This window comes from Durio zibethinus, chromosome 18, assembly GCF_047325235.1.
Source record: "Durio zibethinus cultivar Kanyao isolate XHJ-2024 chromosome 18, ASM4732523v1, whole genome shotgun sequence".
Taxonomy (NCBI): domain Eukaryota; kingdom Viridiplantae; phylum Streptophyta; class Magnoliopsida; order Malvales; family Malvaceae; genus Durio; species Durio zibethinus.
Genome location: NC_143179.1, coordinates 23,305,870 through 23,333,309, shown reverse-complemented (window position 1 = coordinate 23,333,309; position 27,440 = coordinate 23,305,870). Strand labels below are relative to the sequence as shown.

General features: G+C 35.2%; 3 protein-coding genes and 1 long non-coding RNA gene across 9 annotated transcripts; 2 read left to right on the top strand and 2 right to left on the bottom strand.

The window, feature by feature from the left end:
- Positions 1-1,146: 1,146 nt before the first annotated feature.
- LOC149513904 (uncharacterized) lies at positions 1,147-3,177 on the top strand. The gene is made up of 3 exons (XR_016330118.1): positions 1,147-2,356; positions 2,942-3,054; positions 3,166-3,177. It is a non-coding gene; the product is annotated as an uncharacterized LOC149513904 (long non-coding RNA).
- A 615-nt stretch (positions 3,178-3,792) lies between these two features.
- Positions 3,793-6,884, top strand: LOC111300148 (putative serine/threonine-protein kinase CST). Of its 2 annotated transcripts, XM_089748068.1 has the most exons (7): positions 3,793-4,203; positions 4,327-4,464; positions 4,676-5,019; positions 5,201-5,336; positions 5,437-5,576; positions 5,894-6,017; positions 6,286-6,884. In XM_089748068.1, exons 2-7 carry the CDS (start codon positions 4,389-4,391, stop codon positions 6,714-6,716), a joined length of 1,251 nt encoding a protein of 416 aa, XP_089604194.1. In that variant the 5' UTR covers positions 3,793-4,203; positions 4,327-4,388; the 3' UTR covers positions 6,717-6,884. The 2 variants fall into 2 exon arrangements, with proteins under 2 accessions (XP_089604194.1, XP_022751539.1); XM_022895804.2 differs by having other exon boundaries at positions 3,794-4,464.
- A 635-nt stretch (positions 6,885-7,519) lies between these two features.
- Positions 7,520-15,177, bottom strand: LOC111300147 (phosphoinositide phosphatase SAC7-like). Of its 3 annotated transcripts, none has more exons than XM_022895802.2 (21): positions 14,635-15,169; positions 14,358-14,523; positions 14,166-14,249; positions 13,729-13,856; positions 13,550-13,641; positions 13,071-13,128; positions 12,758-12,814; positions 12,620-12,653; positions 12,406-12,486; positions 11,862-11,968; positions 11,008-11,094; positions 10,839-10,916; positions 10,507-10,577; positions 10,315-10,413; positions 10,041-10,140; positions 9,408-9,516; positions 9,192-9,264; positions 8,867-8,960; positions 8,331-8,423; positions 7,930-7,996; positions 7,520-7,840 (listed from the first exon to the last, which is right to left on the bottom strand). In XM_022895802.2, the coding sequence occupies exons 2-21, from the start codon at positions 14,503-14,505 to the stop codon at positions 7,710-7,712; spliced, it is 1,791 nt and encodes a 596-aa protein (XP_022751537.1). In that variant the 5' UTR covers positions 14,506-14,523; positions 14,635-15,169; the 3' UTR covers positions 7,520-7,709. The 3 variants fall into 3 exon arrangements, with proteins under 3 accessions (XP_022751537.1, XP_022751538.1, XP_089604192.1); XM_022895803.2 differs by having other exon boundaries at positions 14,689-15,169; XM_089748066.1 differs by lacking the exon at positions 7,930-7,996 and having other exon boundaries at positions 14,358-15,177.
- A 1,401-nt stretch (positions 15,178-16,578) lies between these two features.
- On the bottom strand, positions 16,579-20,976 carry LOC111300146 (ubiquitin domain-containing protein DSK2a-like). 3 transcript variants are annotated; one of them, XM_022895800.2, is made up of 8 exons: positions 20,510-20,976; positions 19,247-20,020; positions 18,827-19,038; positions 18,635-18,748; positions 18,295-18,353; positions 17,722-17,750; positions 17,080-17,179; positions 16,579-16,996 (listed from the first exon to the last, which is right to left on the bottom strand). In XM_022895800.2, exons 1-7 carry the CDS (start codon positions 20,748-20,750, stop codon positions 17,091-17,093), a joined length of 1,518 nt encoding a protein of 505 aa, XP_022751535.1. In that variant the 5' UTR covers positions 20,751-20,976; the 3' UTR covers positions 16,579-16,996; positions 17,080-17,090. The 3 variants fall into 3 exon arrangements, with proteins under 3 accessions (XP_022751535.1, XP_022751534.1, XP_022751536.1); XM_022895799.2 differs by having other exon boundaries at positions 17,080-17,169; XM_022895801.2 differs by lacking the exon at positions 17,722-17,750 and having other exon boundaries at positions 17,080-17,169.
- Positions 20,977-27,440: the final 6,464 nt, after the last annotated feature.

Sequence of the window (27,440 nt, the reverse complement as noted above, 5' to 3'; positions counted from 1 at the left end):
ACAGTTCCGTCAAATATTCAAAAAGACGATACTATGATATTTTATGAATAAAAAAAAATTGAAGCTCTCAATGAATAAACTAATGGCTATTGAAAACATAGACATAGAAAAATCATATAAAACCCATGTCAAACAGAAGCATGAACTCATTTTTTACTACGGCACAACAAAAAACACTAATAATAATGATAAAAGAAACCAAATAAAATCTATCAAATAACTTTCTTATCTCTAGCCTCAAATTTTCTTCTTTTTGGTTCTATCACAATCAATTGATCATGGTTGCAACTTACCCTTGGTAGTTAATCCTTTTCACTCAAACCATAAGTGCAAATAAAGAACAAAAATGAAGCAAAAGGAAGGAATATGGCAGACAGGAAAAAAAGAAACGGAAACATTTCTGCGAATGATGATAGTTTAACCAAAGAAAAATAATATTTTCACATGAATTTTTTTTTTTATGACTTTGCAATTTATATAGCAACTTATGTGGTAGTCATGTTATTTTTTTGTTTTTGATTACGATGAAATCTGTTTAAGTGATTAAATTTGATATAATTAACAAATTTTAGTGATTTTGTCGAAATAAATTAAAGTTTAATAACTTATTTAAGAATACAATAATAGTTTAGTAACTATCCTTAAAATTTATTTTTGCACTTTATTCGTCGTTCTTTCTTCTTCTTTTTTGTTTCTTTTATTTTAAAAATATTTTGTTTTTATTTGATTGACATTTTAAAAGTGTTTTGTTTTGTTCGTGGGCAAAGTTGGTTTTGGTGCCTTCTAATCTAATTGACATAAGCACCAACCCATTTGTTAATCTCTACGCAATTTTGGTTTTTTTTTTTTTTTTTTTTTGGGGGGGGGGGGGGGTGGGTGTGGGGCTTAAGGGAGGGTAATAACGGCCTGGAGAAAGAAAATATCATCATCAAAATGAAAGCTTCATTGTAGAGTGTCGACGAGAAATCCTAAGGAACTGATGAGTGACTTTATGCATGTATGATGTTTTTAACTATTCGGATCCTTTATATTGTATGACAAAGGTTAAAACGTCGGATTCCGATTCCAATCCAAAGTAAGTAACCAATATCAAAATTTTCACTTTCACATAGAAAGTCGCACCTTTTTTTTTTTTTAAAATACATGTACTAAATTGAAGTTGGTTCTCTAACTTTTTCCATCCATAATTTCAATTTCGTTTAAGAAATACCCCATAATGCTATAACCCACGAGAAGAGAAGAGCTCGTCCGTAGTATTTTGGGATGTTGATCATTGGGAAACACAACAGTCCAACAGAGTATCCAAGGAACAGTTAAAGAACAAAAACCCAAAAATGCCTTTTGGACGCTTTTCATTTTCATTTTTAAGTCACAAACAAATAGGGGAAGAAGAAAAAAAAAGAATGAAAAACCATGGTCCATGGCTGGAGCCAGGATGTAGCTATCAAGCTGACTTGTCCTTCTTGACCGGTAAACCTTCAACTTTGTCTTGCTGTCTATTTCCAATTCTTGTGCTTTATCCCAACTCTTCTTCTGTAGTTATCTCAAAGCCCTTCACTGACAACTCTGTTGGTCTTTGAAAATACCATCAACAAAGGACTTAATCCCCTCATAAAAGCAAACTAAAGCTGCTTTATAAAAAATGTTTTTTTTTAGTTTTTCTTTCATGGGCTTGGTTAAAGTTTTGTTCTTTTCCTTGATTTCTGTTGGTGTTCTTTGCAGAATTGAGTAGAAGCTTACATGTATACCGTTTGGAGAACGGGAGGAAAACGAGTTTGAGAGAGAGTTTGTGTCCAGAAAAGATGGTCCGTATGTGGAAATGGCAGCAACCTCACTTCTTCGATTGAAAGGGTTTCGATTTCAGGAGCTTTTTGAAGGCTGAGTTATCGGTTTATGGCTCTGCTTTTATGAATATCATGCCCATCTTCTCCCTTGTTTCTTCTTCTTTCCTTCTTTACTCTCCATTTCCATGTATCCATTTTCAGATTTTCTCTTTTGAGGTGCTCATTTGCTAGATTGGTTGATTCAATGAATGGGATGGATTTTTTTTTTTTTTATGCCAGGATGATTAATCAGTTACATGTGCATGCAACGTCTTTTTTTTTTTTTTTTGTTTGATTAATTCAATACAAAAGAAAGTTTTTTACATTTTAATTTGATTATTTGCTGTTTTAAAATAGAATTATTGTTCGAACATTGGATTCAGAGGCAAGAGAATATCAGAAGAAGCGGGTAACCGTGCTCAGAAGCTAGCACATCTTATGCATCCAGATTACAGTCACTTTCACCTCATTGTTGAGCCATATAACTATGATGTTTTACTTAATGCTAGTAACCTACTAAGCTGGGAACCAAAGTAATCAAAATCTCCTTTGATTGAGAACCATCGTTTTGCATTAGTTTATGCGTAGAATTAGCCAATTAGAGGGGTCTTCAATGGATTGCAATGTGCTATTCATTTATTTTCATTTTTCATGTCGTGTTAATAGCATTGCTTCGCTGTATTGATGTCTAATCATATCATGAGTTCAATATAGATTTGTTTTCTTCTTTTGCTTACAAACCTTTAATGGAGCCATTTTGTTTTGAGTGGTATTTATGTGAACATATCTAGTAACTTCTGCTAGAGAAAGTACCAACTTACCTAAATTGCTTAAGAAAACCAGGTAGAACACGTATCAAGTTAAACACTTCATTGCCAATAGCATGATTGTCCTTGTTTTGATTTTTCTAAGCTGGCCTAATACTCGCCTATCTTTTCGCTATCAAAGACCTTTAATGCGACAACATGGTCAAGTCTTCACTCAAATCTGACCCATGCCATAAGTAGGAATTGCAGATTTCTTATACCATTTTTTCAAGTCTTTAGAGTGAGTCTTGGTCTGCCAAGCTTGACTTCCATTTTGCTTTAATTATGCTTTAATAACATGTCCTTGTTCAGAAATCCCAAGCTGAAGACTCACCCAACGCTTGCCAATGATCTTCAAATGATTTTCCAGAGGGGCCGTGGCACAGAAGATAGAGGACCATCTAGGGAGTCGTCCAAGGAAACAGGTACCAGGGATGGAGATAATCACTACTAGTCAAAAAGAAGTCTTCTTATACTTGATCAAGATCTTAATTGCCTTCCTAATTCAGTTGCTATATCTGAATCTCAACAAACAGAACGAAGTGCAACAGGTTCTTTTAAAGCTTCCATTTTGGTAATTGTACATGAAAAAGAAGCCCAACATTCTGCAAAGAAGGATTTATTGTGTGTTTATTAATCTTCATAATTGCATGAACCAAACTTCTCCGGAATTAAATGGGATCAGTGTTGACCTACGATCATGCAGTTTATTGTTAAAATGCCAACTGCATTTGAAAAAAAAGTTTTTCATTTATTTGTCTCTGATTGATTCATTAGTTGAAGCTATTCATATTGATGAATAATGACCGATATATTTGTTCTGTTAAAAGCAATTTAAAAATACTTGGGAAGATTATTGATGCTCTAGAACATATGCTAATCTAATAGGTTTTCAAGAATTAGTGTAAGTTTTTTTTTTTTTTTTTTATGCCTTCCTCTTTAAGATCTAAATTTGCCTGCATTTATGACGTATACTGTCTTAGAAACTTAGGAAAAACTGTCTATATTTGACCAAAAATAATTACTACAGCTAAAAAAAAAAAACTCAAGCATAATGAACTCATTCGTGAGGACACAGTGGATTGTAATATTAAACTCAATTTCATGCTATTATATTATACTATATTTTATATATATATATATATATATATATTGTCTGAACGCAGACACAGAAATTTAGGATAGTCAAAGTATAGAACCGTAGTAAAGTACAAGGAAGATGAGAGTAATTGAAATTCACATATGTACAACCAAGGCAGTACTAGTTACAACTTACACGACGTCGTTGACATACGCATCGCTATCGCTATCCTTGATCCGCATCATATTGGCCTGCCTGGCTAAGTCCGTCGGTGAAAGCTGCTATACAGACCGTCTATACTCTTATACTAAAACACGACAATACCACTTTTTTCCATATGGACTTATGGAGTATTATTGTATAATAAACAGCCAAGAAAATGAAGCATGAAAATTTTTATTTTTTAGGCTTTCGGGATGCAGGAAAGTTGATTCCTTGATTTCTGACAGCCAGGAAAAAAAAAGGGCGGGGGGTCGTTAAAAAATCCTTGAAAGTAAGCAAAAAAAAAAAAAGCCAACTTGGAACCCGACCTTTTCCGCTATCTTGCTTTATTATATACATATCTTTTCCTTCCTTTTAATTGCGTTTTTGCCTACAAATTTAACAACTTCTACAGCAAAGAATGCAGTTCTTCTTATCCAGATAGGCTCGGTAACAGAGATAAGCGTTACTGTCGATATGGGTAATTGCTGGGGATCTTCTGATCGAGATAATAGTCACTGCCACAGATCCACCAACATTCCTACTACCCCAGGTATTTAATTATTACCATACTATATATACAATACAACTCTTCTTAATTTCAAAGGTTTTCCTTAAATTCTTTTGAGGTTTTAAATTAATTTGTTTTGCAAGAATTTTCTTTTTTTTTTCTTCTGGCTGGATCATGAATGGAGAAAAAAAATAGAATAAGGATACCAAAAGAATGTTAATTTAGTTAACTTTTTTTTTTTGATCTGCAATAGGTACATCAAATAACTGCAGCAACAACCTAGAATTTTCAGCAACTAGCAGTGCTAGCAATTGCAGGAGTCAATTTTCAGAGGCAGTAAGTGAAATTGTGGAGGAGGGAAGCCCAGATGGTCGGATCCTGGAAACACCAGATTTGAAAGTCTTCACTTTTGCAGAGCTGAAGACTGCAACCAAGAACTTCAAAGGTGATACACTGTTGGGTGAAGGGGGTTTTGGTAAAGTTTACAAAGGTTGGGTTGATGAAAAAACTTTAACACCCTCCAAGATTGGCTCTGGAATGATTGTTGCGATCAAGAAATTGAAGCATGAAAGTATTCAAGGTTTTGAGGAGTGGCAGGTATTATTTGATTCTCACCTTGATGTTATCATAAAAAATTTCGAAATCTCTATTCTTTTGCACTCCTACTGTTGTTAGCTTTATTTCCCATCAATCCTTCAGCCCCGCCTACCACCCCCCGCCCCTTTCAAGAAAAATTGCTAATTGTTTTTCTTCTCCTTAATTTGTCATTGTTATGCAGTCAGAGGTGAACTTTCTAGGAAGGTTATCTCATCCCTATTTGGTGAAGTTGTTGGGATACTGTTGGGAGGATGAAGAACTGCTCCTTGTTTATGAGTTCATGCAAAAAGGAAGCTTGGAAAGTCATCTATTCAGACGTATGATTAAGAATTTTAAAATTAAATAAGAAAAATGAATTCAATTTTACCTCCATGGGTAATAAAACCATGTTGATTGCTTGATTATTTGGTTATGCAGGAAATCCAGCAATTCAACCATTATCTTGGGAATTAAGGCTTAAAATTGCCATTGGAGCAGCTAAAGGTCTAGCTTTTTTACATACTTCTGAGAAAGTTATTTATCGAGATTTCAAGGCCTCTAATATATTGCTTGATGGGGTTAGTCCTTATTTGCTTCTTGCCTTTGGAATTTTATTTTAAGTGCATGCATTCTAATTCAAGCTACTTACATTGGAAAGATATTTGGTTACTTTAATTTCCCTCTCATCGACATGATTCCTACCTTTTTTTCAAGAAAATTTAGACTGAAACTTTATGACCATCCAATAGAACAGAATGAAGGAATGTTTGCCTGTCTTGCTATAAATGAGGGTTTGGCTTTCTAAGTTTAGGCATCCATCATTACTTTACAATTTTAAAGTGTTATTCCTATTCAGAGAACAATATAATCGATTTGGTTTCTTCTTTCTCTACAGAACTACAATGCAAAAATATCAGATTTTGGCTTGGCCAAATTGGGGCCTGCTGGTGCAGAGTCACACGTAACAACCAGGGTCATGGGAACATATGGTTATGCTGCGCCTGAATACATTGCAACAGGTGATGATATTATCCCATTTGATTCTTTATTTATTGTTCAAAACTGCTTAAAAAAGCTACTTTTCTGTATCAAACAAATTTTGCTTTTGTATTAATTGGATAACAATATGAAAAAGAGAGACTGGAAAAAGAAATGTTTTTCTAAGCATGAAGGTCAGTCAGGTTGCATTTTAGATGACCATATGTAACATTAAAAAGCAATGTGCTGGGACAATACTTTTGCTGTTGCTAAGTGCTAACATTATAGTTCACATTATATGCTCAACAGGCCATTTATATGTGAAGAGTGATGTGTATGGGTTTGGTGTCGTTTTGCTTGAGATGATGACTGGCTTGCGAGCATTTGATACAAAGCGACCAGATGGGCAGCAAAATTTGGTTGATTGGCTTAAACCAACTCTGTCTCAGAAAAGAAAGTTGAAAACCATAATGGATGCACGGATTGAGGGCCAGTATTTGTCCAAGGCGGCAATACAGTCAGCCGAGCTCACTCTGAAATGTCTAGAGCACGATCCTAAAAACCGTCCATCCATGAAACAAGTTGTGGAAGCATTGGAACGGATTGAATCACTTAATAAGGAAAAATCAAAGGACGACTCTAAATCTGGTTTTATTCATTCTTCAAGTACCCCTCGGCAGGGCCAACAATATTCTACTCCTCGACGTTCCCCGCTTCACTCAAGGCAACATGGCGCTTGAGCATGAGCTACAAACTATCAACCCGCGGTCAAGCTCTAAGTAATAAAACTCGGGCTCAAGATCCTGCACTCTGTGTGTGTGGTTTTTTTGGCATATATATATATATATGTTTCTTATGGGCGTTGGTGAATTTTTAATTAATATAATAAAAAGATCATGATTCTTTCAGAGATTTCTCCATATATCTTTAACAAAATTTCTAATCGCAGTCTTCATTTTGGTCACTAGTTACAATGATCATGTATTTTGTAATGTAAATGTTGAATAGATTTAACAAGTTTGTGGGGCTTTCTTGTCGTATCTAGTTTGATTTCCATCTTAATTTTGCAGCATTTGATGTTATTGTTTGATTTCCATCTTAACGTTGAATAGATTGAACGAGGAGATCGTGTTCTTTTGTTCCTCCTTAATGTTTTTTACTGAGCAGAAATCAAGCAAAAATGGTGAGAGGAGGTGAAGATGGAAAAGGGCATGAAAGTCTTGCTGGTATGAACTGAGGCTGAGAGAGAGAAAAAGGTCAACATGCAGATCACAAAGAGCAAGGATATAATCAAATCAAATATTAATGAATTTTGTTATATTTGTTGTTAAATCATTTAATTAACAAATTTTGATATATTATTCATGACCTTTTATTAAATTTAATAAATGAATATATATCAACAAAATGCGAACTTATTCATAGACTATTGCTAAGATCACTCTATGTTTCAAATAGCATTACATGAAATCCATTTTGATCTTTGAGATACACATATTACTACTAGTAGTTTACAAAAAACATTTGTAAAAAAACAAAAGAATAAATAAAAAAAATATTATTAGCAGTTTTATGTTGGGGAGAAAAATAGCTGAATAACAATAAATGAGGTATTAAAAAATTTTAAACTCGATGGACTACAAAAATTTGTATGAAGGAATAACTATGATTCAGCAAGATGATAACTGTTGATCAAGTTCGTATTTGCCAGAGCATTCATTCAGAATGCTAGATCAACACCGAGGTTTATTCAAACGAGGCCGATTGCAGAAAATCCTGCCGTTAGCCCTCACAAAAGCTGCAATAGCAACACTAATGCTTGCCCATAGAACTGAAAAAATTAAGTGATGAAGATCGTATCGAGCTGCAGACAATGAAGACAAAGCTTATGCCAAAGACTGTTTTGTGCTAATGAAGTTACACTTTCATAAGATTAAGCTGACGTCAACTCACCTCGCCTCAGAGACATGGTTGTGAAAAACAACCCTATCAAGACCAAACATAAAGCTAGTGGAAAAGACTGCAGAAACGCAAAGTATGAACTTAAGGTCTAAAACAGCTACAAGTGTTGAATAAAGATACGTAACATGTACGATAAAATCACGCATTTTTTGCATCTGTGTTCATTCTTGGCAACATCAGCTAAAATAAAAAAGCAATAGCACATGCCAATGAACAGGAAACTGTAATTTTCTGTTGAGGAACCTAGCCTGACGTGAAAGCTTCTTGTATAATCCACAAAAACAAGATGGAAAATTGCAAAAATAAAGAAATAGCATACACTATAGACCTTCAGCAACATCATGATGAAGCAATGAAATCTTAAAAGTCAAATTTGTTCACTTTATACTTACAGCTATAGCCTCAAGGCCTCCTGATTGAGATGGAGGTGTCATATCCCGGCTGACAGAGACTATGTAGTGTCCTTGCAGGAGATCAATAGTGTCCTACATGCATGTGACCAATAAATTAGAGGAAGTCAGGATCTATACTTGAATACTATAACAGAAGAGATGGTCATCCCTTCATAAACGGTGTAAATAACAAAGTTATTGTAGAAAAAAGGGCAGGATATCAGGTTCATAAAGGGCTGCTGCATCAATTACAAATTAATAAGTGATTGGCCAATCACAGCATGGATGGTTGTTCAGAAAATAATGACACCTATGTTAGCGGTAAGAATGCTCTACTGATGGACACTCGTGCATATAGAAGATTTTCTAGCATTAGAATTAGGGTATGGAAAGAACTAAAACATTACCTTACCCTCACCCCATCCCAAACTCCACATACAGATATAAAATGGAGATGGTAAAGTGCAAAAAGTTGGAAATTTTAACCTATTTTCTTATTATTGCAAGTATTACTTAAAGAAACAAAGTATTTGTACCTGTTTTGTTCCATCAGAAAAGTTATTTAAATAATAACGTACAAGGGCATTACATCCATCTTTAAGGATCCCTTGAACTGTTCGTTGACCAAACCTACAACCCAAAAAGATCAAATTCATAGTAGAGCAGAACATTAGTGTCCATTCTAATTTAATGTTAATGACAGTATTCTTATGCAATCATGGATATAGCAATCAACATTGTAACAGAGAAATATGTGCGCACAGCTATTTGTACCAAGATGCATCAAAATAGCTTAAGAATATAGCATTTGCTAAATATACAAATTAACATTCAATTTGTAAAATCAAGGTGCAGAAATACCTGACAAAATCTCCTTTTAGTGCAGCCGTGCCAGAATATTGTATGCTTATGTCATCCCCATGATTAGCCCACACTGAAGATGTTCAAACATTTAAAGGTAAATTTTAATTCATGTGCTAGGAAATTGAATTGATATGCAATATACTGAGTACCAATATGTTAAGAACTAACATCCTCTGAAAGCAAATTGTTGGAGTAGGAACTGGAAATACTCACATATTTTAAAGCTTTCATCAAGATTTGGATGAGAGCTAATGGTTTCTTCAGCACAAAAAACTCCAATCCTCTTAAGCTGAAGTTCCAACATTTTCCTGCCTATCATGCTCTGCAGACATAGGTTGCATGGTTACAGAAGTGAAGAACACTAACAGTGTTTTTGGTGGCCAATAAGAACACTAACAGTGTGGCAAACAAGAATAACAGATAATTACATGCATGTGTGCACACACCTCTCCTTAAACAACAAAAGCAACATTGATGCTAAAAGATAGTCCTCATACATCAAATTCAAAACTTAAAAGAGTCCTTGATTTAGTTACAGGAAGCACTTTCAAAGGTCAGAAACATCCATCTAGTTTATAATAATAGTTCGAATTCATTCTAGTTCTTAATACACCTCTAGTGAAATATCTTGTATCACTCTTAGGAGTAATAACCATGCAGAAGGAACAGTATTTAGTGAATGAAGGTAATCTGTTAGAGGTTGGAACAGGGGGCTTGCAATTGTTACGGCAGGTAAGCACTAAGCATAAGTTTGCTACCTGAAAAGAAAGTGTCTGCTACATACATGTTGTCCCCCTATAGACAAAGCCAAGATGAGAAGTATATCTCCAGTTTAAGTTGACTTACCTGTGTAACATTGGTGCGGTCTAAGCAATCAATACAGTTGGTCCTTACAACTCCAAGTTGCTCCTTCATTTTCTCACCCTTTTCGTTCAACAAGAGGTATCTATCAGTTTCAGACGCAGCGAACCCAACATTAATGGCTCTATTTCATTGTTATAAACTTTTACCAAGGCAATGCTATTTAAAAACCCATCCTCGTAAAAGCAATGAATCAAAAGTGCTCTAGGAACAATTATCAAAATTTACATAACAAAATAGTGCAATTATCAAAACATACCTATTTTTCTCAAGAAAATCTGCGATTTGATCATAGAGGAGGGAAAGGTGCTCAAAATGAACATGTCCACAAATCTTATGGAAATCAAAGTGCAGATATCTGCAAGATCGGAGGTCTTTACATAAAACATAACCACATCCAAAACCAAAAACAAAAAAATAAAATAAAGATTTATAAAAACAGAAAATGTACCTTAAATCATCACTAACTATGGGCTGCATTGCATTTGCAAACTTTTCATTTAAGCGTCCCTCATCTCCATGCTGATAAGAGATAAAATGGCACATGTTCAAATATTTGAAATAATTAATGACTGGTTGTTCGGATCCAGAAATACACAATCCTATACTCATCTACATGCATATTCCGTGCATATGCAAAGTGTGTACAACTCATTGTTTGCATGGACAAAGCCAGTATGTTGTCAAAAAGTGTTCTCTTTGCATTTCAGAAGAGGATATAGTATTGTTTATGATAATAAAGTACAATTGCATGCTGCACGCCAATAATCAACCAACACTCACCTCGTTGACAAGATCAACAACTATTACAGATCCATACTTTTTTCTTAGATCCAGAAAATGCCTCTCAGCTACTTGTGGCTGCATAATATGCCGTATACTAGCAAAGTCAGTGAAGGTAGAATGAATTCAAGTGCACAATGGAATAGTGGCAATAAATGAAAACACTTACAGCTTCTTCAGGTCTCACAATCTCAAATTTAGGCTTATAAGTCAAATCAACAATTTGCTCCCAAAGAAATGGTATTGACCCCCGAACCTGCAAAGGCAAAATAAGGAAAGGGATTTATAATCATCTGACCCAATAACTCAGAATATGACAAATATGGCCCTCAAAACATGGATGCTGAATACTTGCATACACCACTATTTAAGCCCAAGGATTTATAAATGTAGTCTCTTAGGTTATTTGACATTGTTCTACTACTTGTGTTCATTACACACCAAAATAATGTATAAAACCACTTAATGTAGTTAACTTTTCAAGTTCCTAATGGAGTTGATATGATGCATATTCCAGCATTGAGATTCAGAATCACTGGAAAATCTCATTTCTTCCGCATATAACCTCATGTAGTTAACTTTTCAAGTCCCTGATGGAGTTGATATGATGCATATTCCAGCATTGAAATTCAGAATCACTGTAAAATCTCATTTCTTCCTCATATAACCTCCCCCACCCCCCCAAAAGAAAAAAAACACACCAATCCCCTTCACATGCAGTGTCCAATGTTCATGTTGAACATCCTAATATTTCTCACGTATATCCAGTAAGAATCTAAAGTCGTACTTTTGCTATCACAGTAATCACAATAGTCAATATCACCCAGTGGCTTCCAACTATTGAAGGTGAGGAATAAGCAAGAAACACATCTGCACTTTTACTAGTAATATTTTCCTTTAGCGTTAAGGACCATATATTTGTGCTTGGTACTTCACTAGAAAATTTAAGGACTGGAAAGGAGATTAGAATTCATAATATATTGCATATAGTACATAAAGTATAAAATAGTAGTGATTGGCTACCTGAACAAATGATGAAGTAAACCCATTAATTTGCACAATTTGCTCTGTTTCCACAAAGTTTGCAACATATCCATCAGGATCAGCTCCTCTTCTCCACATTCGGGTTCCTTTGAAAGGATGCAAATTGTAATCAATGAGACTCGCCTGTCTATATAAGGCCCCAAAATTTTGAATTATGAAGATGCACTGGCATTAAAAATTATTTATCTATCTATTTGGTAGATCTATTTCCTCCCCCTCCCAAGCTCAAAATGTGGGGGACCATCCTGTCAGGTAATATTTCACATAAATGATGAAATTTAACCTATACAAGCATTATACAGAACTTGCAAAAGTTATATTTGTTCATAATAGAAAGGAGAATTTGTTATAGTGCTAGATTTTCATTGTTTTGAGCATCATTCAAAAATTGAACCCCTTCCCTCGCACCTGAAAGGAAATTTAAAAAATATAGCGGACAACCTTATTTCTCCAGAAATAATAGTTAACATCTAGATAAACCAAGCTAAAAAAATATTGAAGATGCATTTCTAACTTTGAGTACCATTTCTCCGTGTACATCTCCTAGCAATCAGTGTAACATCTACAATTTCTTTTCCAATGGCGGCTTGGAAGTTATGAAAACCTGATTAGCAGTTAAGGAGATGCTTCAAAAAGAAAGACAAAGAAGGCAACACCAATAATGAATTAGTTAAAAAATGGAATAAGAACTTCTCATGCTTCAAAATGTTGAAATTGATAGTTTTCATATAGGATACTCCCTTGGACAACTGGAAGCAAATACGGATCAAGCTGCAGCCACAGAACCCAAAAGAAAACAAAAGTAGTGAGCAAGTACAAATGTAAATGATGGAATGGTGGTGCAAACTGGAAAGCAACTCAGGAAAAAGACTCACCTTGTTGTCTATAAGTACTTCCAACATATAATTGTTCCAAAGAAATCTGGGTTCTGCCTGTGGCAAACATTCGGGAACATAGGGGAAAAAGCCTCTTTGCTTAGTAAAATTTTCTTTGGCCTTCTCTTTACTTAGTAACTTAGTGGCAATGAAGAATTACATGGAAATATTGATGAATATTAAACACCATGCTTATAAAGAGTACCATAAAAGCAAAACTGTTTGAAGCCAGTGGCAGATAATCTAATAATCTCATAAAATAGAAAAACAAGAGCAATATATGCATCAATTACTTAAAAAATGACCAATTTACCTGTCTCCAAAGAGGAAGCAATTTAGATTCATCTCCCAGATCATATAATTTCTGTGCACTGTTGTGTACCAAATCGTGTAATGATTACTTTCCCCATAAATATAATATTTAAACAAAATATAGAAAAAAGAAGAAAAGACTTGCAAAATGAAAATATTATATAGTTGTTAACAATTCGAAAAAGCGCCTATGCTTGTTGGATAAAAATTTGAAGTTTGCTAGTGTGTCCATAGGGAATGGCAATTTACCACGTATAAACTTATTCTTTGCAATTATCATGCACATATATAAGGCTGATTTGGTAGTGTGGAGACTTTAAGTAAACTGCTTTGGATGGAAGGTTTGCGGTAAGAAGACATCACTCAAAAAGAGGTTGTTGCACCCATAAAAACCGTTTTGGTTCACATTTGTCTGTTTTTAGAAAGAAAATTATTCCAAGTATGCATACATGCAAGGTGTAATTTGAGAGAGCAGTTCACCTCAGTGTTAAATTGGTGTCATAAGAGAAATAGATTCCGGAAGTCCTCTCTGCAATTTTTAGGAGCCGAGAAAATTCATTCTCCAACTTTTTCTGCCGAAGTTGGTATGAAAGATTCTTGTGTTAATCAATCAATAATCATGCTTTCTAGAAGAAAATGTGAGGAAACAGCCGATTTACCTGTTCTGCAGGAGAGTTTTTAACAGAATGATCACAGGGGAGAACCTTCAAGGATATGACTTTGAAGATAGGATGCCCCAAGTAAGATCCAACACATTCACGCTCCGTTATAACAATTAAATATGACCCTAGAGACAAAGTTTAACACATCAAAATGATTGGAGAAACCACAAGGCCAATTCTAAGAAGAGAATAAAAGTAAAAAAAATAAAAGAAAACCAATTTTTGTCTCATTTGATCTTGTTGATCCATATGCCCTACTGATCTAATCAGGACTATAGTTTCACTGTTCATTCCATGTTGAACTTTTTTTCATTTTGTGAAACTGCTTTCAAGAAGTACCACGATGAACAGAAGCTACATACAACCATTTGTCTTAATTAACCAACTGAATAGAGGACACAAAAAATCAGAAATTTGGGAGAAAACTATCATACCTGCAACAAGTTTTAGCATTCCAACTACCCCAAAAATTGTCTGAATCTTTGGAACACGGATAGAGCTGCATTCTGGAACACCATCTAGAGTACAGAAATATACGTCCAGTAAATCATGTAGCACTTTACCAACCAAAGACCAATATTGAAAAGAGAGGCATAGCAAATGAATAACAAGATAAAGCAACGTACCAATGAGCTTCATTGAGGCATCAACACGACTAATTGACAAAGAGGAAGCGGAAGAGCCATCGGTGGGTTCGATCACATACTCATCAGGGAATTCCCATAACCGCATTCTTGCATATAGCTTTTGGCATGACTCTGCCCTCTCCATCATTATTGGAAGACTATTTCACTACAAAATCAATCAAACAGACACAGACACAAAAAAAAGATAAAACCTTTTTGACTTATTATGTATCTAAGTAGGTGGAGTTGGGTGAAGCTGAAGGGAGAAAAGGAATACTAAAAATTGTAGGCAACAATGTTTGGTGTCGAAAACAGCTAAAAGGAAAGAGACCCTTTTCGCAGTGCAGCGTGTCTTGCAATGAGTAAGAAGCGATAACGAGAGGCAATCGAAAGCCTGAGTGAGTGATCAACGTTGTTTAATGTAAGATGTTTGGCGGAATTTTCTCTTTAAACAGTTTTGTGGCTAATAAAAGATAGCTGGACGGACGACTATGCCCATGTCTCGGGTGGTTTTATATTCCCACCGGCCAATGAATGACATCATTGACATGGTCAAATGCTAACATTCCATTATTCTTTCTACTCTTCCTTCCATTCCAATTCCATCGTCATCAAATTCAGTGTTGTGTTTTTCCTGTAAATGACTAGTAATTCATGCGTTTCATGCCTTAATGAATCCTATATAATATAAGATCATTAACTTCCTTTGAAATCGGCAGATAAAGTTTTTCCTCTGAAATTAGAATTGCTAAATCTTTTTCCCACTTTAATTAATTGCAGTTTTTTGGATTTTTATTCTACATGAGTGGAGGTGAATAATCAAGCAACTTTTAATATGCTTAGTACCGTTTCATTTCACAGTTGGAAACTTGAAAAAATTGTGCTGTTGTTTTATGTTTTATTCGAGTTTGACTTTGTCGTGGTTGTCTAGAAATATTTGAGAATTTAATCAAGATTTAGCAGAGTTCCATTTTTGAACCAGCCCTAGAATTATTAAAAATATATAAAACCACATCATTAGCTTCAGCTGTATAGGAAAAGTATTATGCACGTGAACCATGGCCCACGAACAGCAAAGCTCCAGTGCATACAGATTGGATTAGTGTGGCCGCAAAATGCCGTCAAACTAAGATACATGGAAGACAGATTGAAAAATCAAAAGCTTGTATGACATTATGTTCTACAATAATTGATACATACATATATATATATATATTCTTCTTATTCCTCGTAATTATATATTCGACTGTTTAACTAATGCTTCGTGACTGCCTCTCAGCAAAAGAAGCATTTTCCCTAGCTCCATCTGAAAAACCTTGGGACTACGTCATCAAATGCTTGGTCTCGCACTGAGGCGAGAAGCAACTTCTGAGCCAAAGATTTGTCAGCCTGTAGCCACACAGGACAATTACATTATTATTAATCAAGCACTGCTTTATCATTGGCATTAATTGTTTTCTTCTTTGGCATCTACAAGTAACACTACGGTTACCAAGATGTGATCGTATATAAACTACGGCCACAAGCTTATCATACCAAGTACAACTTGAAAGAAACAGTAAAAATATTCATCTTCCTAGATTGTTCATGGTTAAATTATCCATGCACACGAAAGATAATTAGCATGTGGGATGTTTGTGTAATCAAAGATTAAACGATGAGAATCCCATCTGAGACCAGTATAAATAACTAATTGGTGGCTTCGTCTGATTTAAGACTTTGATTTCTTTAAATGCGTAACTTAATGTTCTCCACTCATTGAGCAATAATTAACCCGAGTATTAAAACTAAATCACAAATACAGTTTTCGAAATTATTGCTAAAAAAATTAACGACAATTGAAAAATACATCTTTTTTGTTTTTTCTTTTCGTATGTATAAATATACAAAGCGGAGAGGAAATCATATCATATCATTGCTGGCATATATATTGTTTATACTATAGTACGTCACTCCAAAACCATACATGATACTGACACCAACGATTAAAATCCTCCCATCGATTCCTTAACAATACCAACGCATTCATACCAACTGAAATTCATGTAAACACAACACCAGGATCCTCTATTCCCCCGAATTTTGCAAATATTTGTTATAGCAAATTCAAAATTCATTTCCATCCGATATTTCTTATACCAACTGGTTGAGCAACAAAACACAATCAGCTGGGATGATACATACATTCACTCATTAGCTACTGCAACAAAACACTATCAGCTGAGATAATACATATATTCACTCATTAGCTGTTTCTTTCAAGGAAATTAGACCACTGATACATAAATTTCGGAGCTAAACAAATTTAACAACCAATTCACATTAATTACCAATCTTAATATCGAGGATGTACAAGACACTTAAACGCTGACCCACCTACCTCTCTAGCCCCTTGTACTATAATCCTAATCTAAACTTATTCCTTCCCTCGAATACAACTCATTTTCAATCTCACAAATTTCCACATAACTAATAAATATCCATAACAATCTACTGACCAGAATTTCCCAATAACCGCTCCACTGCAGCATGAACATTCCCTGCTGTGGCAATTAATGCCTGAATATTCTCTCGAGTGTCTATGAAACCCATTTCTTGAAGCTGTGACAACTGGCTGGCATATAGTTGTTCTGGAGGTACTGATATGAAGGAATGCTTGTTACATAACGTGGAAATAATATAAAAAAGTAAAATGGCCAAATAAAATATTGCAAACACTAACCATCAGATATATTAGGAACAGCCAAGCTGCCATCCCCAAGTCCGCCAAACATGGTCATCAGTGCTTCCAACCCCATGTTGTTGAGCATTCCTGAAAATACCTTTTAAGCTTATAAAAATACAACCCATTTACCAAATAAATTTTAATAAAATATAGAAAATTTCTTTTTCTTGGCTTCCCCCCCCCCCCCCCCCCTCTTTTTTATTGAATTGAAACAAGCAAAGTGAGCATAAATGATGCTATTAATATCTGGAAGACATCCGCTATGAGGGATGAATGAGACGAGATGAGATTCAGCCCTGCAGAATCTTTATGATAGTAGTACAAACCAACATTCAACTTTTACCGTTTTGACTTCTGAATTCACTATTAGTTAATACCAAATCCTTGTCAAACTCTTTATTAACAATGGAATAAAATTGAGTGCCAAAAAACATATAGATGGAGAAAGATTAGACAAAATCATGTTGCTTGTTAAATTATGATGTTGATATCAATAAACAATAGAGTAGTATGGTTATCACTAGTCAGAATAAGTCTGAATAGTGTAAGCAAAGAACTCCTAAAAACCAGTAAAAATGACAGAGGAACAACAGTTATGACAACAAAAGCAAAATGATTTTGCATAAATGACTTCTATACCTGCAGCTCCACCAGTCTGAGCAGGTTCCCTGCAGGAGGAGCAGATTTAGGGAAAAAAACCATAAGCAAGAATCAGTACTTCATACAAATCCAGGAATAATTTGGTTACTAAAAAGAAAGGATACCACCATTTTCAGAAACCATCATCTATTAGTAATCTTTTTATAAAGTGATATTCCCATTGCTTTAATAATATTTCATTTAATTCATAAGCATTTTCTTTTTTCCTGTTCTAGCACTTTTATTTGTTTACTATTTGGTGGTTTCACAATTAAGTATATAAATATAAAACACTTTAAGAAAGAAGTGCATGAATGCTTACAAGAAAATAATATCGGTATCCTGTTTAAAATCAGGTTTCAAAATATTGCATCTTCTAATAGTAATCCAAAATTGCTTTTCAAAACAAAATATGCCAATATCAGACCCTTTTTTAGGAAAAAATGGGCATGATTCAAAACATTAATAAAACTACATCCAAACATATATATAGAATTTAGGGATATGCAGTTTAAATTATTCTGCAGAAAAATTAATTCAAAAGGAAACAAGGGAAACAATCATGCCACTCACTGGGTTGATTGTGGCCGACTAAGTTCTGAAAGAAGAGACTGCCACAAAGTCAATAGTTGCTGCAAGAGAAAAAACCAGAATGGCGACAAATGTCAACCTTCCATGTGCAAACATTTATTCTATATCCTAATTTTAACAACATTCTAAAACAGAACACCTCCAGTGAAAAGATACTATGGTCAAATAGAAGAATCAAGTCAGGTTAGCAACAATGACTAAATAGTTCAAATATAATTTTGCATGCAGATTGCAGAACAACTTGTTGGCAGATAGAAACACACTTCTATAAGTTTTCATGCATGTGAAAGAGAGGGTATAAACAGCAGACTGGATAAATTACCTGCGTCGTCTCAGGAGAAGTCAACTGACGAAGAAATTCAGGGTTTTGCGTCATTTCTCCTAGTTGAGAATTAGAATCAAGCATGCTTTGAAGTTGAGGATTAAGACCAAGAACCTGGACACTGGCAATGTCAGAAAACAAGAAACTTTACCCGAAGCCCTAACTATAGGAGAGCACAAGATAGACTAACACCTGGTTCATGTATTGAGGGTTGGACAGGAGGCTTTGCATCATTTGTGAAATAGCTGGATTTTGCATCAACTGATTCAGTAAATTAGAATCCTGCATAGCACCAAACATGCCTTCAAACTCTGGAAGACCAAGACCACCTAACCCAGCAGGTGCCCGCGGCCTAGCATCCACACTATGGTTCGAATTTGTTGTGTTAGTTTGGGCACCTCCAGCTGCCAGATTTTCATTCAATCAATAGTTTATTGGTAAAAGTTCTCTATGTCATTTTTTTTTCAAAAAGGGAATAATTATAACTCATAAACCATCAGCAGAAAGTAAACCAGCAGAACAAAAACACAGATAACTGCTTCTAAAGTAAAACATTCTGAAGAATAATTTGAGGTAAAGAAAGCAAGAAGTTGCAAGAAAGCAAGAGCTTACTGGCAGCAGAAGACCAAGGGTTTGGTAGTGGATTAGTATTGGGAGCAGGAGAATTGGTACTAGTTCCAGAAGTGGGGGTGGACTGGTTAGTTGATCCATCTCCGCCTTGGTTTCCTCCTTGACTTCCCAGGAGGGCAGCAAATGGGTTTGAGCTATCATGTCCAGTACTCCCAGCCATAGTGGTTGCATTCAAAAAAGGCTCCTGAACAGTTTCATACATACGTCGAAGCATGTTGAATCCTTCAGGTGATGATTCAATGTTGCTCATTGCTCTGTCTGTATTTCGCATCATTTCACGCATGAGCTCAGGGTTTCTTGCAGCTTCAAGTGTTTGACTGAGAGTACTTGGATCATTAAGTATGTGTGCAAGCTCAGGATTTCGGTCAATGATTTCTCGCATTTGAGGATTGTTCATGATCAAGTTTTGCATTATCTCAGGGTTATTCATTATATTCTGAACAGCAGGCATGTTCATTATTTCTCTCATGAAGTTGGGATTCCGAGTCAATTGTTGTTGCACTTGTTCAAAATCTGGGAGCCCAGCTCCAAGTAGACCAGCACTGCCACCTAAGCCACCAAGACCAAGTCCAGGAAGCAGTGAAGCTCCTAGACCAGCCCCCCCGGCTCCTAGTGCCCCAGCTTCATCTGAACCAACAGCACTTGTATTTGTTTGAGCTGTGTTTGAAGCCCCAGAGCTGATCGATCCAGCTGCATTGGTTGTTGGTGGTAGTCCAAAACCACGAACCAAGTGGACAGTGTGATCTGCCTCCAACCCTAAAGTATAAAATTCAATATGCCATCAAAATTATAAAGGCATAACTAGTGGAAGTAACATCTGGGATTTCAGTCAATTACCCTCCTATATACTCAAACCGCGGCGCAGTTCCATTTAAAAAGAAAAAAAGAACTTAGACTATAACAGGTAAGAACCAATAGCAGTAGCGTTTTTAAAATACACTGGTATGTTGAAGAAATTAACAACATAAAAGGGCAAGCAACTCGTCCAAAAAGAACCTAACTTAATAAGGAGTATTCAACCAGAAGAAGTATAGGAAAACTTTAGGGGGCATTAGCTTCAAAACATTCAAATTATAATACTGGGTTAAAATACTTCTGGTTTATCAAATATATAGGAGATCAACAATGACTCCTGCAAGTTAATCCTTTTGTACTGTAAGATAACTAAAAGGAATTGTAATTAAGTAAGAAATGAATAGAGAAAGACGGTTAGAAAAAAGGAAAATAGAGGATGAATTGATGTACCGTAGCTTTGAAGGGTTTGATCATCCTTCAAGATCCGACCTTTGTAAATCAAACGCTGGTGATCAGCGGGGATATCGCAGTTGCGGGCAAGAACTGTCTTGAAGGAATCGACGGTGGAATCGAGGTTGATCTGAAGGGAGAATTTGGATCCGTTGGAGCATCTGATGTTGATGGTCACTCCATCTCCGGCGTTGGTTTGGCTGACCTCTTCCGTAGCAGCACTATTATCACCTCCTCTCATAGTCTCCCGCAGCTCCTCAAGCCCCCCAACTTGGGAGGCGCTTCGACACTCTTTAATCAAAAAAAAAAAAAAAAGAGGGAAAAATTCCGGCAGATGAAAGCAAATACCCTAAAGCCTGAAAAAAGGGAAGGACTAAAGGGAGAGAGACTGAGTAGAGTTTGTGTTGTGCTGAAGAAAAAGAAAGAGAGAGAGAGAAAGAAACTAGTTTTTTTGTAGAAAAACAAACAAAAATTAAAGCAAAAAATTAAGAAAAATATAAAACTTAAAAAAATTACATTGTGGAAATTGATCTTTCTGTTTTTTTTTTTTTTTTTTTTTCTTTTTTAATATATGTATACTCTATGTTCAGACTTCAGGTATAACAAAATCCAAATAACCATATAAAATATTATACCATGAAAACTGAATAAATTAAAAAAAAAAGCCATAGGCCCAACCCAATGGAAAAGGGATCATATTCGGCTGGTAATAGAGAAGTGGATTTTCTCAGTTGGGCTAGTCCAGGCTTATTTGTAGTCCCAGTCAAGGAAGTCGAAATGGAGGATACGGTTGAAGAGCCAATTGTTAGATGAGATGCAAAGAATCCACAGGCAGTCGTGGAATATCTTTGAAGATTTGTATGTATTTTATGCCTCTTACAGAAAGTCAGATACATATAGATTCAAATTAACTTCTCAGGGTCTTAACCTTAAATCTTTTTCAAATAGAAATCTAATTTCTTCTTTAGATGATACACATAAACTTACTCTAAAATTATTATTTAGTTGAAAAGGTCAAGTAATAATAAAGTAGAATAAGCTTTTATTTATATGTCTAATTTGGTTAGATAATTAGTACTACGTACTGTCAAATACTTCACCATTCATTCATCTATTTTCATAGTTACCATATTTAATCATCTCAAAAATGACTAAAACAGCTCACACTATGCAAAATTTTAGCTGTGTTTGACAGTGATTGATTGATGAAATGAGGGCTTCTTTTGATGCTTCCTTTTTGGAAACTAATAGGTCTGAAGAAGGGCAATAAAAACTGCTTTAAATGTGGGTATCCATTGCTCAATCTCATATTGCTCAGTCACTTGCAGATTTTTTTGATACAAATTTCTCACAAAAGCAAATCCAGTAATTTTTCGGCATAGTTAATTATATGAATAAATTTTTTTCAGATATTGCCCAGCTTACATATCCACTCAGACAGATGCTCAAAAAAGTACCACTCACGTGGGCTCAAGTCCAGACAAATATAGTACAAGCTTTGAAGATAAAAGCAAAGTCACTTCCCACTTTAAAGATTCCATCAGATGGCAAAAGAATATTGCAGACTGATGCTAGTGAACAGTTCTGGTCAGCAATCTTTTTAGAAGAAAAAGATGGAACCAGACATATCTGTTAAAAGCAAAAAATTTAAAGATTCGAAACTCCATTATCACTTTACACTAAAAGAGATTTTAGCTGTAAAGTATGGTATCCAAAGATTTGAATTTCACCTCATTGGATTTCACTTTCTCGTGGAATTAGATATGTCAGCCTTTGATCAGATGCTCAATTTCAAAAAGATGAAAATGCCAAATGCACAGTTACTCAGGCTATCACAATGGTTCTCACAGTACTCCTTCACCACCGCACATATAAAAGGCAAAGACAACCTCATCCAAGATATGCTCATAAGACCTCCTTCGAAACCTCCTTCCAACACTTTGCAGGTCATTCCAGTCATTTCCATGATGTACCCAACACCTTCTTCCTCACAAGCCTCTTCCTCAAACAACCCTCTTTTCTCCTCTTCTCAGAAACCTCACCTTGATGATGAATTTGATCTCTCTGCTGAATTTCTTAACCTTTTCGTGGAAAATCTTCCTCCCGAATTACCCAGACTTCTTGTCACTCAAACCCTTGACCAAAAAGCCTCACACTTTTTGTTCAAATACCAGTCCAAAACACTCTGCAAGTTTGGAGACACCTTTTTTCAATCTCTTGGTATACACCCTGATTATCCTTTTATCCATCCTTTTAAATTCCCTGAACCTCTTTGTTTCCCAAAAGAAACAGTTTGTTTTATATGGTACCTTTGTCACCTTTACTATATTGCTATCGAATTCCCCCTTCCGAAGCTCAAAACCCTTATTCACCTTTTTCAGCAGTCAACCATCAACCCTACCAAACACCAGTTGGACCCTAGTCAACAACATCTTAAGTTTTTCTTCACCTGGTTCAGACCCATTCCCATTTGGATTTAATGGATTGAAACCTATGAGAGATATACAAAAGTTCTTCTTGATCCTCATATTATTTTAATCTTTCACAGATCTTGCAGCTGTTTGACAAAAGATCCATAGTATTTCCCCTATGCAGCAATTTACAACTCCCAAGGATATTCGTTGTTTGATTCTCAGTTTAATCACACAGTTGAATACACTGAATTCCAGAGATAAAATTGTGAAATGAATCACAAGTTTCCTAAGCAAAATTAGCCAGAGCTCCAAGATGAAGTTCCATGAGGAAACTATCTTTCAGAATACACTTATCAGCTTAACATTGATAAAAAAATTTATGACACTCGCCTTGATGGTACTTGGACAGAACCTCTTTCTGAAACTACCAGATTTGAACTTGACCATGCAGACCCAGTAGAATGGAATCCTTATTGAAAACCTCCTGAAGTTAAACCATAAATGGAATGGCAAGATTCTCAAGACCCCCTTGATGATTTTGATCCAGATCAATGGTTAGTCAACATCGGTTATGATTTCACCCCAGACGCAGATAATTCACACCTCAACCTCTCTCCAGAATACACTCAACGTTCTCTCAAATGATGGTGCTACACGACAGAATATTCTCTATTCCAGTTCAATCTTGTATAATTACGCGTGATATTTTTAGTTTTTTCCAGAAGACTCCACAGAAGTTGATAATGATGACTTCACATCAAGACAATCTTATGTCAAGTCTTCCTCAACTTTATGTCTTAGTCAAGTCATAATGAGTCACTATACTTTAGTATAAGTCATAGTGCTTAGTCACCATATAATAAGTGATGAGTCACTATACCATAATAATGAACCTTTATACCATAGTTATGAGTTATTGTACCTTAGTTATGACTCATCGTCCTTTAGTCTTATCCTAAGCCACTTGTAAAGTTGCTTTGTCCTAATCTTGTCTTATTAGGCTACTAGTCCTTTACTTTTTCCTTGTATAAATAGCATGATACTTCTCTAGGAAGTAATCATAAAAAAATCATCTATCACTCTAGCAATCAAAAAAATCCCTTGTAACAAAACCTTCCTTTATAAAAATATATTTGGCTAAAAACCTCTATTCTCTTTTGGTGATTCCATCTTCCTTTTTCCATTATTAAATCTTTTAGCTTCATAACTTATCTTCAAACTATTTAAAGTTTACAGTGATACAAGTTAAGTATGCTCTGCAGTTGCCATATTATTATAGATCCTCTACATCAGAAACTCTTGTTAATCTGTTAAACAGATCATTGATCCCTTTTTCTCAGCTAAAGAAAAGTCATACGGCCCCAAGATCATACTACTAGTAAGTTACTATAGTGAAAGACATATTTTCATAAAAGTTAGACCCCCAGTTCGACGTTAAGCCAGAAAGGCGTCAGAGTCTTGAACACCGATTAGAATACCTTGATTATATGTCTGATCTATGAAAAGCTTATGGTTGATATTATCTTGTCAAGTTTGATCGATCTACACGCTGTTGTCATAGTACCAGATAGTATTGTCAGGACTCTATCATCCGGAGAGCCCAAAACTAAAGTCGTGTCAGTTGTTAGAACTATTCATTAACATCGATCTGTAATATTTTTTTACCATCTGATGGAATCTTTAAAGTGAAAAGTGACTTTGCTTTTATCTTCAAAGCTTGTACTGCATTTGTCTGGACTTGAGACCACGTGGGTGGTTCTTTTTTGAGCATCTGTCTGAGTGGATATGTAAGCTGGGCAATATCTGGAAGAAATTCATTCACGTAATTGACTATGCCAAAAAATTGTTGGATTTACTTTTTTGAGAGATTTACATCAAGAAAATCTGTAAGTGACTGAGCAATATGAGGTTGAGCAATGTACTGACCATCTTTGAGATGTATGCTTAGGAAATCAATTTTTATAGCACCAATGATCATCTTTTTCTCTGAAAGTATTAGTCCATACTATTAAACAATATGCTGAAACTTATCCAATAACTGTGCATGAGAGGTGTCATCAGAAGAGAATAGTAAGATGTCATCAATGTAAATCAAGGCATTATCAAGATTGGAGCAAATATCTTGGTCATGACTTTTGAAACAGTGAAAGAGTAACTTTTAATCCAAAAGGTATTACAATCCATTGGAAATGGTGTTGAGGAGTATAAAATATCATTTTATATCTGTCCTGTGGATGTATACCTGGTTGTCAAAATCTTACCTTGAGATCAAATTTTGAGAAGACTTTTGCATTTGCTAATTTACAAACAAAATTTTTTTGTCTGGAAGAGGGAACTTATCATCTGCAAGAAAAATGTTAAGAGGCTTGTAGTTGATTACCAATCAGAGTTTTTCACGAACTTGTTCTGAACGTTTGTTGACATAAAACGCTTCACACGTCCATAGAGAAGAGGTTGGTTCAATTAATCCTTGAGCCTGAAGAAGGGAGCATTCTTGGATTACTTGCTTGAAATGATCTGAGTTCATGCCTGAATGACTAGCTTTTGTAAGATTGGCATTTTCATCTTTTTTGAAGGAAAGAAAAATAAAAATTTTAGGGTTTTGCCAAAGTGGGTGATCACATTTCTGAAGAAAATCTGAGTGAGTTTCTGCACACGAAAAGTGAATGAACTTGTGTTTGAAATCTTGAAAAACATCTGGTTGAAAGGCTAGGGTGAAGAGGTTGGAAAAGTTTTTCCAAGGTCTAAAATAACTTTTAAACTTGATACCATTTCCACTAAGTTTTAAACCTGGTATAGTGGTAATGATATCGAAACCAATAACAAGATCTTTCTGGGGAAGTGGAGATCCTAAAATCTTTTGAGTTTATTTGACATCCTGAAAAGATTTGAAGGGTAACAGGGTTGCTGACAAAGTCTGTAGAAAATACATTTTCATCAGTGATTTTAAAGAAGGTTTTTTGTTTGGTCTAAAAGTGTTTGGGTAAGACAAGAGGGTTTGCTATGGTTTGGGTTACACCAGTATCAAAGAAAACTGTGACTGTTATAGGAAGAGAATGTTTATGAGGGAAGATCTGAACTGGAGCTAAGGGTAATTTTGAAGGTTGAAGGGTTTGGATTTTTTAGAGTTCTTGAACTGACATATACTCATAACATTGATCATCTGTGAAATCATCTGAGTATTTTAAGTAGTTTGAATCTGCATACTCATCATCATCAAATTACTTAATCATAAACAGGGATATTTCATTCTGCTTATCATCAAGGGAGAAAATTGATTCAAGATCATCATCTAAGAGATTGATACCTGAGATAGTAGCAATATCTTGGATCATCTTGACTGATTTTTTGTCTGATTTTGGGCAGTTCTTTGAAAAGTGTCCTGATTTTCCATAGAGAAAATATTTTAAGCTTTTGATCTTTGGGTCTTTCTTTTTTCTTGTAAATTTGAATCTTTGAAATCTTCTAAGTTTATCAGCATATCTGAAAAACTTCTTATGTCTGGGTCTAGAAATTTGTAGAGGTCTGAAAGGTCTGAATCTTTTGAAATGCTTCTTTTTCTTGTTGCAGTAAAAACATGTGGGATCTTTGGAGGAACATTTGATTTGAAGTCCTGAGAAAGAGTAAGAACATGGCTTTTCAAGCTTTTTGAAGTTGTGCACCAAGGTTTTGATGTATTTATGCTCTTTGAAAATCTTATCAAGGACTTTTAGCATTATCTTGTAGATGTCTCCAAAGGTCATAGATTTGACATCAAAAGATCTGAGGTTCAACTGGATTCTTGTTTGCTGGGTAAGTTCTTCTGAAACAGAATTAAAAAATGCTTGCTTTAAGTTGACATCATCGAATCCACCAAGTATGTAGAAATATTGAGAGAATTGTTGATAGTGTCTATCAAGATCTTTTAGATGGAGAGAACAGCATTTGAGTCTGAAAAATTACTCTCTGATCTTTTCTAATTGTGAGTTTCTTGTCCATAAAAGATTACTGTAAATTGAGAGACAGCGTCTGTGATTGTTGGGCATTGAAGAAACTGAAGTTGTCTATATTCACCAATGTTGTCCCAAAAATTTTTCAGAGTTTCAACTAGTCTGAAAACAAGTCTGATCAAAACTGTGTTCATCGTAACATTGGGATGAAAGTTTAATTCAACAAGTCCCCATGCTAAGAATTTTTGAAATCTTGAGGGCCATTTTGAAGGAGGAACATCATCAATGGTAAAAACTAAAAATTTGATGTTGAAGGAGGAGCATGTGATTATTATGGAAGAGGGTGTTGTTCAGCATCCATTGCATCAGGGTTATCATCTGAAACTTCAACTGTTGGTTCTGTCAAGAAAATCTGAGGGAGCATCATTTCATCTGAGTCATCAGTATCATCTATTTCAACTGATTCATCTGATTTGACAGTATCCATGTGAGATTCAGTTTCAAAGGTAAAGGGAAAAATATCTTCAAGGGAAAATTGAGGAAGGTTGTCTTGTGCCATCTGGTGAAGTATTTTTGAAAGGGTTTGTG